General features: G+C 48.1%; 1 protein-coding gene across 1 annotated transcript in view; it reads right to left on the reverse strand.

Annotated features, from left to right (window-relative positions):
- ADAMTS2 (ADAM metallopeptidase with thrombospondin type 1 motif 2) overlaps positions 1-11,417 on the reverse strand; it is a 216,925-nt gene that overhangs the window by 55,911 nt on the left and 149,597 nt on the right. The window contains exon 5 of the mRNA XM_023537738.1: positions 9,264-9,347. Coding sequence (XP_023393506.1) covers positions 9,264-9,347 — 84 coding nt within the window. The remainder of the gene's footprint in view (positions 1-9,263; positions 9,348-11,417) is intronic.

Below are 11,417 nucleotides of genomic sequence, written 5' to 3' on the forward strand. Positions count from 1 at the left end.
CAATTAAGACCTGCCCCAAGAGTTCTGTTGCCATCACCACTCTCTGACATTTCCACTGTTTGCTCTTGAATGAGCCGAATTATTTATGCTCTTTCCTCCTTCAGTCCAGGAGACCTGAGGCCACCGTCCCCAAGGGATCCCCACAGACCCCAAGCCTGTCCAGCAGCTCGCCAGGGTACCAGATGGTGACAGGTGGGGCTCCCCTGGGCAGCACGAGGGCCTAGAGCTGTGGGATCAGACAGTTGTTCATCCGTTATCTGCTCTGCGTTCTTGGACAGGTTCCTTCTCTGTCCCCAGCTCCTCATCTGCAAAATGGGCACAACTGCAGTGAAAAGCCAAGAGCAGGGACTTCTGATCTTAACAGTCAACACCTACTGATGTTCCTTGTCCTATCGCTGTCGTGACCATGATGATAAAGATGAGAGATGACTCAAGTCTCTGTAGTGCCCTCAAAGGCATTGCCTGGAGCTCTGGGGGCTCATGTCCCAGAGGGTTTGGCTTCAGTCCACCAAAGCCTTCTCAGCTGCCCTAGCCCCAGGGTGGTCCTGCCTTGGACCACTTTCCCGAGCATGCAGGAAAGAGGACAGCAGGCACAGAGCCCAGGCCTGCGAAAAGACAAGCGCACTTCTCTACCCCTGCACTGCTGACATCTGGGGCCACTTACTTCTCTGCTGTGGGGACTGACCTCTGTGCCCCAGCCCCTACCTGTTAGATGCCATTAGTATCCCCCTGGGGGATGGCAAAGTTGCCCTCCTTGGGGACTGGCTGGCATGGGGAACCCTTGAGGGGAGCAAGGGCAAGGAGCCTGGAGCTCGTGCTCCCCAGCCTCTGGTGTATGTATCCGGCTCCTCCTTCCCAAAGCCAAGTGACTCATGACTAAGTGATCCTGGCAGGCCGCTGGCCTCTTGGAGCCAGGGTCCTCATTGTCAGGTGGGGGTGATGCTGTGATTGCCCCACAGAGCTGTAGTGATGGAGAAGGGAGTGACGTCACCTACGGGGCGACAGACAGGGCCTGACCCCAAGTGCGTACAACAGATGGGTAACTCATAGGAACATTCTTATTCCTGCTGTCATTGCTAGTATGTGCTCGTCTTACTGGAGACACTAAGTTTCAGTGATGTCAAATAACTCACTGAAGATCCCACAAGGATCAACATGGCCAGAATTCACACCACGTCCCCCTGGCGGGGGGCAGCATGGGCACTAAGGCTGGGGGTCTTCTCCCAAAGCTCAGGTCGGTGAAGAGCTCAGCTCTCATCACAATAGGCAGCTTGGAATCGCAACACCAGTAAGGCCAGGAGGCCTGCTCCTCATTTCCCTGCCTGGACCCTTGTCATCAGAGCATGTTCTAGCCATCCTCCCTACGGCCGGGAGGCCTTTCCTGGAGAAAGCCAGGCGACCAGCACAGGTGTCTCAGCACGACCCTTCCTGGCACAGCTGCAGCGGACCTCCTGGGGCAGGTCCAGCCCAGCATTTTTTGTCCTTCTATGGACCCTGGCAGGTCTGGCTCATCAGGGGCCAGGATGACCAGGGGCTGGCCCCCATGCCTGGCCCCCATCAGGTTGAGGCTGGGACCCAGACTCTGGAGAGATCACAGGCTGTTCCTGGGGTGTTCTAGAACCCCTACACTGCCCCTCACACAGGTGGAGAAGCTGACATCCAGAGCAGGTGGCTGATGGCCCAGGACACACAGTAAGAGGACGGTGGCACTGAGCCTTTGAACCCCGAGCCATGGTTCTGGGCATGCTGAACCCTCAGCCCCAGAACCCACTGAGAGGCTCAGAATCTCTCAGACCTTCCCCTCCAAGGCTGAAGAACTCCTATGAGTGGTCATGCCTCATCATGGCAAGATACCTGTTGCTCTTCTCTGATTGTCCTCAAGTCTCTGACTTCCATTTGTTTTGATTTTCCTCATCCGAGGAAATATTTAAAGTGAGAACAGTTCAGTAGCTTTTGTGCCTTCTCAAAAAATCAATCGAAAAGCCAGTTGCTACGCAACCGTCAAGTGCAGTCCATGTTCTGCTCCCTGGCTGATGGCATATCATATAAAATAAAATAATCTCTTTTCTTCTGCTGGGTTTTTTTTTTCTTTTTTTTTTTAAGAAATGGAGAAAAATGTTTTGGGAAAAACTTGAGATAACTCAGAGGCTTCTCATAAGCTGGAAGACAAACAACATGTCACTCACACAAGTGCTACCAATTTTATTCCTGCTGGAGTCTAGGGGGCCTGGGCTGGGGACAGGCGTGGGGGAGCTGGTCTATTTCTGTCACAATTTGGAATAAAAACAGGATCTGAACACCTGGGCTACTTTCTGCCCCAAGCCTGGGTCTCAGCCTCAGAGCCCCCAGAATTCCCTGGGACCTCAGGAGGACATAGTTCAGGCCCCTCTTCTCACAAAGGTCCTGGCTGCAGCCACCTCGGTTTTGCCGGGCTTGAATCCTTCCAGGGATGGGGGCCTCACTACTTAACGGGAAACACATAGTTTCTTGAAGAGCAGTCCATGAGAATTCATCCTCATGGTGAGCCAAACTGTACTCCCGGACTGCCATTGCTGTGCCTCTGGCCCTCAGCTCTCGCTGAGCAGTTGCCTGCCTGGCCACTCCATCCAGGACACCTCACCCAGTTCTGATTCCCGAAACGAGCTTGTTTGCTTGTGACCTCACAGGGAACTTGAGCTCTACTCCCAAGAGCAGGCAGTTCCCAGGACCCATCTGGGCACACGTCCTCCTGCTTCCCACAACATACGTCCCTTGGAGAACTGAAAACAACGCCTCACCTGGATGCTGTGCCAAGTGGAATCTGTGGCCATTGGACACAAACTGTTACTATCCACGCATGGTAAATGCAGAAATGAGAAACATGTATAGCAATTGGATAGAGTGATTTTATGTCTATATGAAATTTAATAATATTTGTGCATATCTTGGTTATTGTCACATTTCTCTTTTCTAATAGTTCCTTTTAAATGTATTTTGCAGATGTATTGGTCAGCAATGGACCTTCAGCATTGAGATGCTCCATGGGTCTGGCTGGGGCCTTGGCTCTCACAGCCGCTTCCCATGGATTATCACCTCCCATGTTGTCTGATCACTCTAGGTCCGTGGGACGGCCTCTTCTTTCCCACAGACATTGTTCCCAAGCCCTGCAGCCCATGATAGTGTCCTTAAGCCACCCAGAGCCCCTGGTTAAGCATGTGACCCCCTTCCCAGAGACGCTGTCCTCTTTGGTGGGGTCTTCACGTAGTCTCTCCTCGTCCAGCCACTCCTCTGCCTGCATTCTGCAGCCTGTCTTTCCTAAAGGAATCAAGACTCACACCCTGGACTTCACTTCCCCTTCACAGCCCAGCAGCTCTTCAAAGGAGGACAGAGCATCAGTCTGGCCCTGTGATTTCCTGGCCAGGCTGAGGAGACTAGAGACGGCGTGGGGCGGCCGTCCCCCACTTCCTGGTGTGGCCTCTATTCTGACTCCACTGAGGCCAATCTGCTGAGCCCCCTGCTGGGGTTCGGTGACCATGCTCTGGACTTAGCTCTGGACCCACTCACTCAGCCCTTGTGCTCCCCTCCAGTCTTCTCGCCATCACCAATTTTCAAAACCCTTCCCAGTAGGCAGGCAAGGAGGTGAGGAGGATGTTAGTCCCCTTGGGCCCTCTCAGCCCTCACTGCACTGGGCCTGGTCTCCTGGAGGCTGCCCCATGCCCACATGGGCTCCGCCCACCCGCCTTGCTGGCTGTGGGCTCCAGGTAGCCCCAAGAACTGTGCTGTTCCCATACTGTCCTTGGGGAGAGCAACCTGACAAAAGGGTACATGATCATTCCCCTTACCACTCCGCCTCTGCCTACAGGTAACGTGGGGGTATCAACATGGCCCCAGGAAAGCAGAACCTTTTCCCATGAGGTGGCACACGAGGGGCAGGGACAGACTGGTCATGGCTGCAAGGGAGGTACCTGCACATCGAGACGGCTCACCCAAAAGTTCCCCAGGGACGCAGACAGTGGAGTCCCAGGCCCAGCCACAGGAAAGGTAAGACAGTGCCCACAAGGCAGAACACAGACCCCTCCCCAACCACCCCCGACCCACCACAGAGAAGAGGTAGATTCCCTTCCATGTCCTCCTTCAAATCAGGAACGAATGCTGGACATGACAGAGCCCCATGGCACAGTGGTGCAAACCCTCCTTCGGGCCCGTTAAGACCCTCCCTCCTTCAGTTACACAGGATTACTCGGACTCTACCACTTTCAAATGACTTTTTGAAATGTAAATTATTTTTTTATAATTAAAAAGGCACTGTTTGGGTTCTAAAAGAAACAGGCTTATCACAATAAATTAAGAAAAGTCAGTAAAGTACAAAGAAGAAAATAAAAACCCACAATCTGGTGAATACTGCTCATAGTTGATATGTTCCTTCTAGTACCTTCTATAAACAGAGTTGTACACAAAATCAAGATCATACTGTAAATTCATATCGTTTAAAACAAACAAACAAACTTACCTTTGCCTTTTGACACACTTTGAAACGGGACTTACAGGCCACACTGACGTTCTGTCATTATCTGCCAGAGCCCTGCCGGGGGCAATGAGGTTGTTTCCAGTTGTTTACACTCTGAAATGAGGCCCTGACTGATGACTTGCTGCTGCAACTTCATCTGCAGCTCTGACAGGTGCTTGGGGACGGAGCCACAGAAATGAATGATGGGAAAATGCGAAGGCCCTTTTTAAGGGCAGTGATAAATATTGTCGCATTTCCTTCTAGAAATGTGTACATATTTATACTCGTGCCAGAGAGGTGGCTGCTTCATTTGCCCAAAGCAGCGGTAAATCTCTCTTCTTAACCTTAACACAGTTGGTGTTTTAAAAATGATCAATTGTGTTATTTCTTTGATCAAAGTTAAATCTTTCACCCCTCTTTGGCCATTTGTATGTCTTCTCCTGTTACCTACTTATTTCTACTGCCAGTTCTGTTTTTCCTATTTTTGATAAGAGCTCTTTATATATTAGGATATCTTTGCCATATTGCAAATATTTTTCTTACTTATGGTTTGCCTTTTAATGGTATTTTTTGACAGAAGATTTATATTTCAAATATTCAAATATATCTATCTCCTTTACAATTCCTTCTACTGTATTTATGCTTAGGAAGCGCTTCACGAACAATACTTTCTTCTTTGTATGTTTCATTGGCCTATATTTATATGATTTATTTATTATGCTTGAAATTTACTATATATGAAATTTACATTTATCATATTTATTTATAACACTTAACTGTTCTTTTTATATTTATCACATATTATTTTAGAACTACATATTTTGTTCAATAGATTTTTTAACATTTATGCAAATACGGTATGATTTTAATTATTTTCACTTTACAAGATGTTTGAAGTAAATCTCTTTTTATTTGCTTGGCCTCCAAAGCTTTCCCAGCCCTTCACGACTATTTGTTTCTAGATGAAACTTAGAATCATTTCATCAAATTTCTAATTATTAATCTGGGAAAAATCCACTTCTCTCTTATACCCAGTCTTCCCAAAAGGGACAGCATGTATCTTTTCATTTACTTTTTTTTTCTATCATTAACAATGTGCAGTTTTCTTCTTATCCGTCCTGGGTCTGAGCTGTTAGGGAAATTGCAAGTATTTTATATTTTTGGTTACTATTGCGAAGGTAACTTTTCTCTCCTTATTACCCCTATTACCAGGGCATTGTGGGTTCACACAGAAATCATCAATTTTGGTATAATTATCTTCTATTTGGCCATGCCACTGAAGTCCTTTATTTACTGTAAAAGTTATACAATGGATTCCTTTGGGTTTTGCAGACACACAATTATCAGTAAACAATTATAATTTTATCTGCTCTTCCCAACATCAGTGTCATGTCATTTGACATTGTCTAGAATTGCCTAGACCTCAGTAATAAAGCATTGTGTCTCTTTCTTGTTGCCAGTTTTACTACAAAGGAAGCATTTCCCAAAGCAAATTCTGTCGAATGTTGATGAGGAGACAGGTTCTGTTGAAGAATGGGTTTGAGAAGCTGTGCACACTGATCCATCTCTTGGAGATTCAATGTGCATATTTGCATAATAAAGGCTCTGAGAAAATTGTGTTAAGGAATGCCTGCTTTACTTTGTTTTACAGGCATTTTTCAGACTTACTTGACCATGGAACCCGTCTGTTTTTATGCGTAAATATCTATGAACATCCTAAGAATTAGCTATGCATAACACTTTTAGAGACATTTGCTTCTTTTTCCACCTTTGAAATCATTTTGGTTGTCATGTTACCATCTGTTACTAGTTTTCAGATTTTTTAAAAACCAAGAGATACCCTCTCTGCTCCTAGGGAGCCGATCATACCCCTGTTCTGCCCATGCCTTCAGAGTCGGGGGGCGTCTCTCTCAGACACCCCAGACTTGACTTGGCATGCTTCCCTGTGAACCCCACCTGTGGCTTTGCAAACAAGGCTCATCTCTTCTCTCCAGGCTACAGACCCCCATGCCAGCCTCTCCCTGGCTGTCCCCACTGGGATGGCACCAGGTACTTCAAACAACACATTGCCGCTGAACTCACCTCCTCCCCCACACCGCGCTTCCCCTCCCGTGTTCTCATCACCAGCTACCTGGCTGCTCAAGGCACAGACACAGCGCCTCTTCATCTTCACCCACTCAGTGACCTCGCTCTCCTGACTTAGTCCCTAAAGCTCTCCTTTGTTTACCCTCCTTTCTCCATCCCTGTGGCCATGGTCCCAGCACAGCCTGCCATTGTTCCCCTTTCAGTGGGACTCATACTCTCCTAAGCCAAGGTCTCTCACACCCAACAGCTCTACACACAGGAGCCCAGGGATCTTCTTAGAAATGCAAATCAGGGTACATATATCTTTTCGAATTAGTGTTTTCATTTTCTTCGGATAAGTACCCAGAAGTGGGATTGCTTTTGGTAGTTCTATTTTTTAGCTTTTCGAGGAATCTCCATACTGTGCATGAGGATTCCCTTTTTTCCATGTCTTCATCATATTAAGCTAAGTGAAATAAGTCAGACAGAGAAAGATAAACACTGTATGTTTTCACTTACATGTGGAATCTAAAAAACAAAACAACAAAATCAAATGAACAAACAAAAACAGACTCATAGAAACAGAGACCAAAGGGATGGTGACTAGAAAGGAGGGGATAGGAAGATGGATAATAAGGTGAAAGGGAATATAGTCAATAATAACATGACAAGTTTCCACGGTGACATAATTATGAGACTTAACATGATCGGCATATTGTCAGGTATAAGAATGTCAAAATGCTGTATCGTGCACCTGAAATGAATATAACTAACATAATACTGTATACCAACTATATGTAAATTTAAAAAAATAAAATTTAAAAACAACACAAATCAAATCATGTCATTCTCCTGCTTGAAACTGCCCTCGAGAGCAAACCAAAGCCCTTGGCGAGTCACACAGTCCCTCACGATTTGCTCCTTCTGGCTTCTTCAGTGTCAACTCTTGCTGCCCCGTCGTTGCATTTTTCCCTCAGTTCAGATCCAGCTGCTCTCTGTTCCTCCAACACATCCTGTTTTCTCTCCCTTTTAGCCTTTGAACCCGAAACATCCTTATGTTGGGACTTACCCCTTTCACTCCCTTCCTGTAACTGAAAAGTCACTTCTCCCATCACTTGCCCTGACCTCGTAAGGAAGGATTGCATGGCCCAAATTTCACCACCAAGTGAGCCCCAGAACCTTCTATATAATTGTTTCCAAGTCCGTATCCATGCCTTAGAAGCAGTCGGGGACCATTTCAGTCACCCAGTACAGCACTTGGACACACAGGAGCCCTTCAAAGAGTGTTTGTTGGATGATGCTTTGTCATTAGGCACACAGATGTGAGTAATTCTATGAACAGACTTCCTGAGAGCAAACCATCATCGCATCCCTAGGATAAACCCCATTCATCGTGGTGGGACTGTCTCCTTATGTGTTATTGAATTAAACTCTTAATGCCTCAGGATTTTCACATCTATTTTTAGAAGTGACACCGGTCTGTACTTTATCTTGGACACGCTACCCTTGGCAGTGTTGAGTGTAGGAACCACATTAGCTATAAAAGAAAATTGGGTGGATTTCAAAATGTGTGTGTGTGTGTGTGTGTGTGTGTGTGTATCTGTATATGGCATTATACTGTCCTTGCTTAACAATTCCTTGCAAAAGAATAAGAATGCACTGGCAAAAGTAGATAATCTGACTCCCTATTTAGAAGTAATTTTAAGATAACTTTGACAACAGTGAAGACGTTGAGTGCCTTCCATAGTTATGGGACTTATTATGGAGTTTTTTTTACTTTTTTTTTTTTTTTTTTGGAATCCTTCCTTCATCATATCTCTTCTTGCATGGCACCTTCCTGTCCCCGGTCTCCAGGGGCTCTCCCCCTGATGCACAGATCATGCAGAGACCTGTGCATGCTGCTGGGAGAGTAGCTCCAAGTGTCACAGTGGCTCCAAGCGTCATAGTGAGAGGAGGTAAGAAGGGCAGGATAGCCCGGTGGGGCAGAGTCTTCATCTAAACTATGATGGGATGAACACAGGGTTGAAAATGGAGCAGCAGTCCAAGTGAGGGGTGTGTTAACATGTGTTTTTGATGCTCTGACATCAGGGGCCTTGCTGATCCTCCTGGGGTAGCCAATTCCTAAATACGGTGAACAATTCACTGTGGAGCGTGCTCCTCAAATGCAAACCAGCCAACCCAGAGTCCAGTCCCAGGCACCCCTTTCTTACACTCCGGGCCACTGTCCTCTGCCCTGATCAACCTGGAGACAGGCACCAGAGGATGAGGGACAGCCCTATGTCCCACAGCCTGCTGAAATGATTCAAAGTGGCCAGTCCTACTCTTGTTTACTCCACTTTGCCCATTCCTTCCTGCTGAAGCCACAATAAAGGCTTTTGCCCACACTGTCTCCTCCCTCCCACTGCCTCCGGACCAATTCTGGTGCCTCCTCGTGTAGCCCTGCGTGGCGGGATCTGTGACTAATAAATCATCTTTTCCATGGCAATTAGCTCCTGGTCTGTTGGCCTCACCACACCTGAACAATAACAAAATCTACATTTTTAAACAAGCGTGAAAGGGGAGCTGGAAAACAGGGGTGGCTCCTAAGTTTCTTGTTTCTTACAGGAAGCACAGGGTGGCCAGGAGAGGCAGTGTGGTTGGGTGGACACCAATGTCTTCACAGAAGGCTTGTGCCTGCTGGATGCCCCTCCGACCCCGGCGAGCGTTCACTCACCTTCCCAGGGCTCAGCAAAATTATCCGCACCAGGACCACATTGATGTGGGCTCCCAAAGACTCATCGTGGTAGATTTCGTTGACCTGAAAGACAATCAGGGAGGCTTCGTCAGCAGAAACCTCAGGCCCCAGGACCAGTCCTAGCTTGCAAATGCTATCACCACCCAACCAGCCCCCAGGCCAGAACCCTGGGACCTCCCTCGCACACACACACTCCTTCTTCTTTCCCACACTGTACACTGGGCAGCACCAACAACTTTGAATCCAGCCCCTCCTCTCCCACTGTGCTACCCATCGTGCCTTGCAGCCACCACCCCCTGCATGGATTACTTCCACCCCTTCCTCAGTGCTCCCTCCTGCCAGCGCAGGCATTCTTTTCCTGGAGCCTGAATTTGAACAGGACACTGACCCTTTTGTTTGCTCCAGCCTCTAACTGCACGTGGCCTTTCCTTCAAGGATGACTGTAGGTGACAAACCCCAGAGGCATGGACAGTGCTAGAACTGTCACTAGCAGAAATCACATCACAGTTGCTTCTGCTGGTTGCGATGTCATCCACGCTCATCATTACTTGGGGAGGAGGTCAGCATAGACCCATCAGGCCTAATTTTTAACGTGTGAATGAAGAATAGATACCACTATGTCACAAAGGTGCTTTCTGTGCTCTGTTTTGATAACTGCGGCTCATATAACTAGCTTCCTTTGTATTTTATTACTTGTTTATTCTCATGCATTTTAATTTATTAAAACTATAATTCTGAGCAGGTGCCCATGGGCTTGCCAGATGTTAAGGGGGTCTGTGGCACAGGAAAGGTGACGAGACCCCACTCCCCACGGCATAACCAGCATGACTTCTAGAAACGCTGGTCAGGTTATCCCCAGGTCCAGGACGGCCAGAACCTTCCTTCCCGCTGACTCCACCCCAACACACTCAATATCTTATCTGGACCGGCCCCCTCAGCTCACTCTCCACAACCTCCTTCACTGGCTGACCAAACTCTCTCTTCCTGGAGGCCCAGCCTCCCGGTCACCTTCTCCTAGAAGGGCCTCCCCAGGTCTGGTCTGCATTGCTGTCCATTACTTCTCGAGCTCTTTGTAACCACCACCACTGTGAGCTGCATAGTCACCTGTATTTACCCTACACATCCCAGCACCCAGGACACAGCAGCACATGGTAAGATCTCAAGACAAATTCTGAAAGAATCAATCCACTCATGCCGTCACTGAGTAGAGGAGGGCTATGGACTAGCCACGCACCGCCCCTACCGGCTCTTCCATGCATAGACTGAGCTCAGAAGCTGTTGACCACCCTTCGGGAAGGCAGAGCCCTCCACCATCCCAGGCCAGCACTGCACCATCTCTGAACTCCAGCTTTTATAGTCTCATCTGAGCAACAGTAATGGCTACCTATAAACACTAGGAAGACTCTTTGGGAAATCTGAGTGTTAACAAGCAAAATCAAATCATGATGGATGGACACGCAGGCAGAGGGGACATGTGAGATAAGGAGGCCAGTGGTCGCTGTCACTGCTGCAGCGTGTTAAAACAGCAGCAATGAGATGGCAGAGACAACATGCATGATGGCACCAGGCAGCCCTATGCCGGGAGCCTTCTGTCCAGCAAATTTACCTCCTGATTATACTGGGTCCAAGCCCCGCCCTGGCTTTTCTATAGGGAAGGGGCCACTGACAGACTTACAGGAGCATGGATGTCACCAGGACTCAGCACAGTCTGGAGAGGGTGGGTCAGCACCCAGTCATCTGCAGTTGACAAGATGGAGTCCTAAGAGTCCACGCTGTGCAATTCCACTTGTAAAACAAGGTGAAAGTCCTTATCTCACAGAGCTTTGGAAAACTAAGTTTTTACATCTCGGAGGGCTTCAGAGGGCAGAAATGGAGGCACGGGAACCTTCAGCAGGAAGAAGCCTACAAGGGTAGCCCAGCTCCCAGCTATGTGTGAGGATTCAGGGACTGTGGGTTGGATGGCTGGGGGTACCGCTGGGTTTCAGAGAGAGCCCAGAGGGTGCTAGATAGGGATGGATCTGCATGGCCGCATCCAAGAGAACAAATCCCAAGGGGCCCAAACCACAGGTATGTAGCCTGGAGGGCCACTGCCAGGGCATAGCATGCTGGGACAGGTATGTGCAGACACAGGAC

The sequence above is a fragment of the Pteropus vampyrus genome, unplaced genomic scaffold (assembly GCF_000151845.1).
Source record: "Pteropus vampyrus isolate Shadow unplaced genomic scaffold, Pvam_2.0 Scaffold197, whole genome shotgun sequence".
Classification (NCBI taxonomy): Eukaryota; Metazoa; Chordata; class Mammalia; order Chiroptera; family Pteropodidae; genus Pteropus; species Pteropus vampyrus.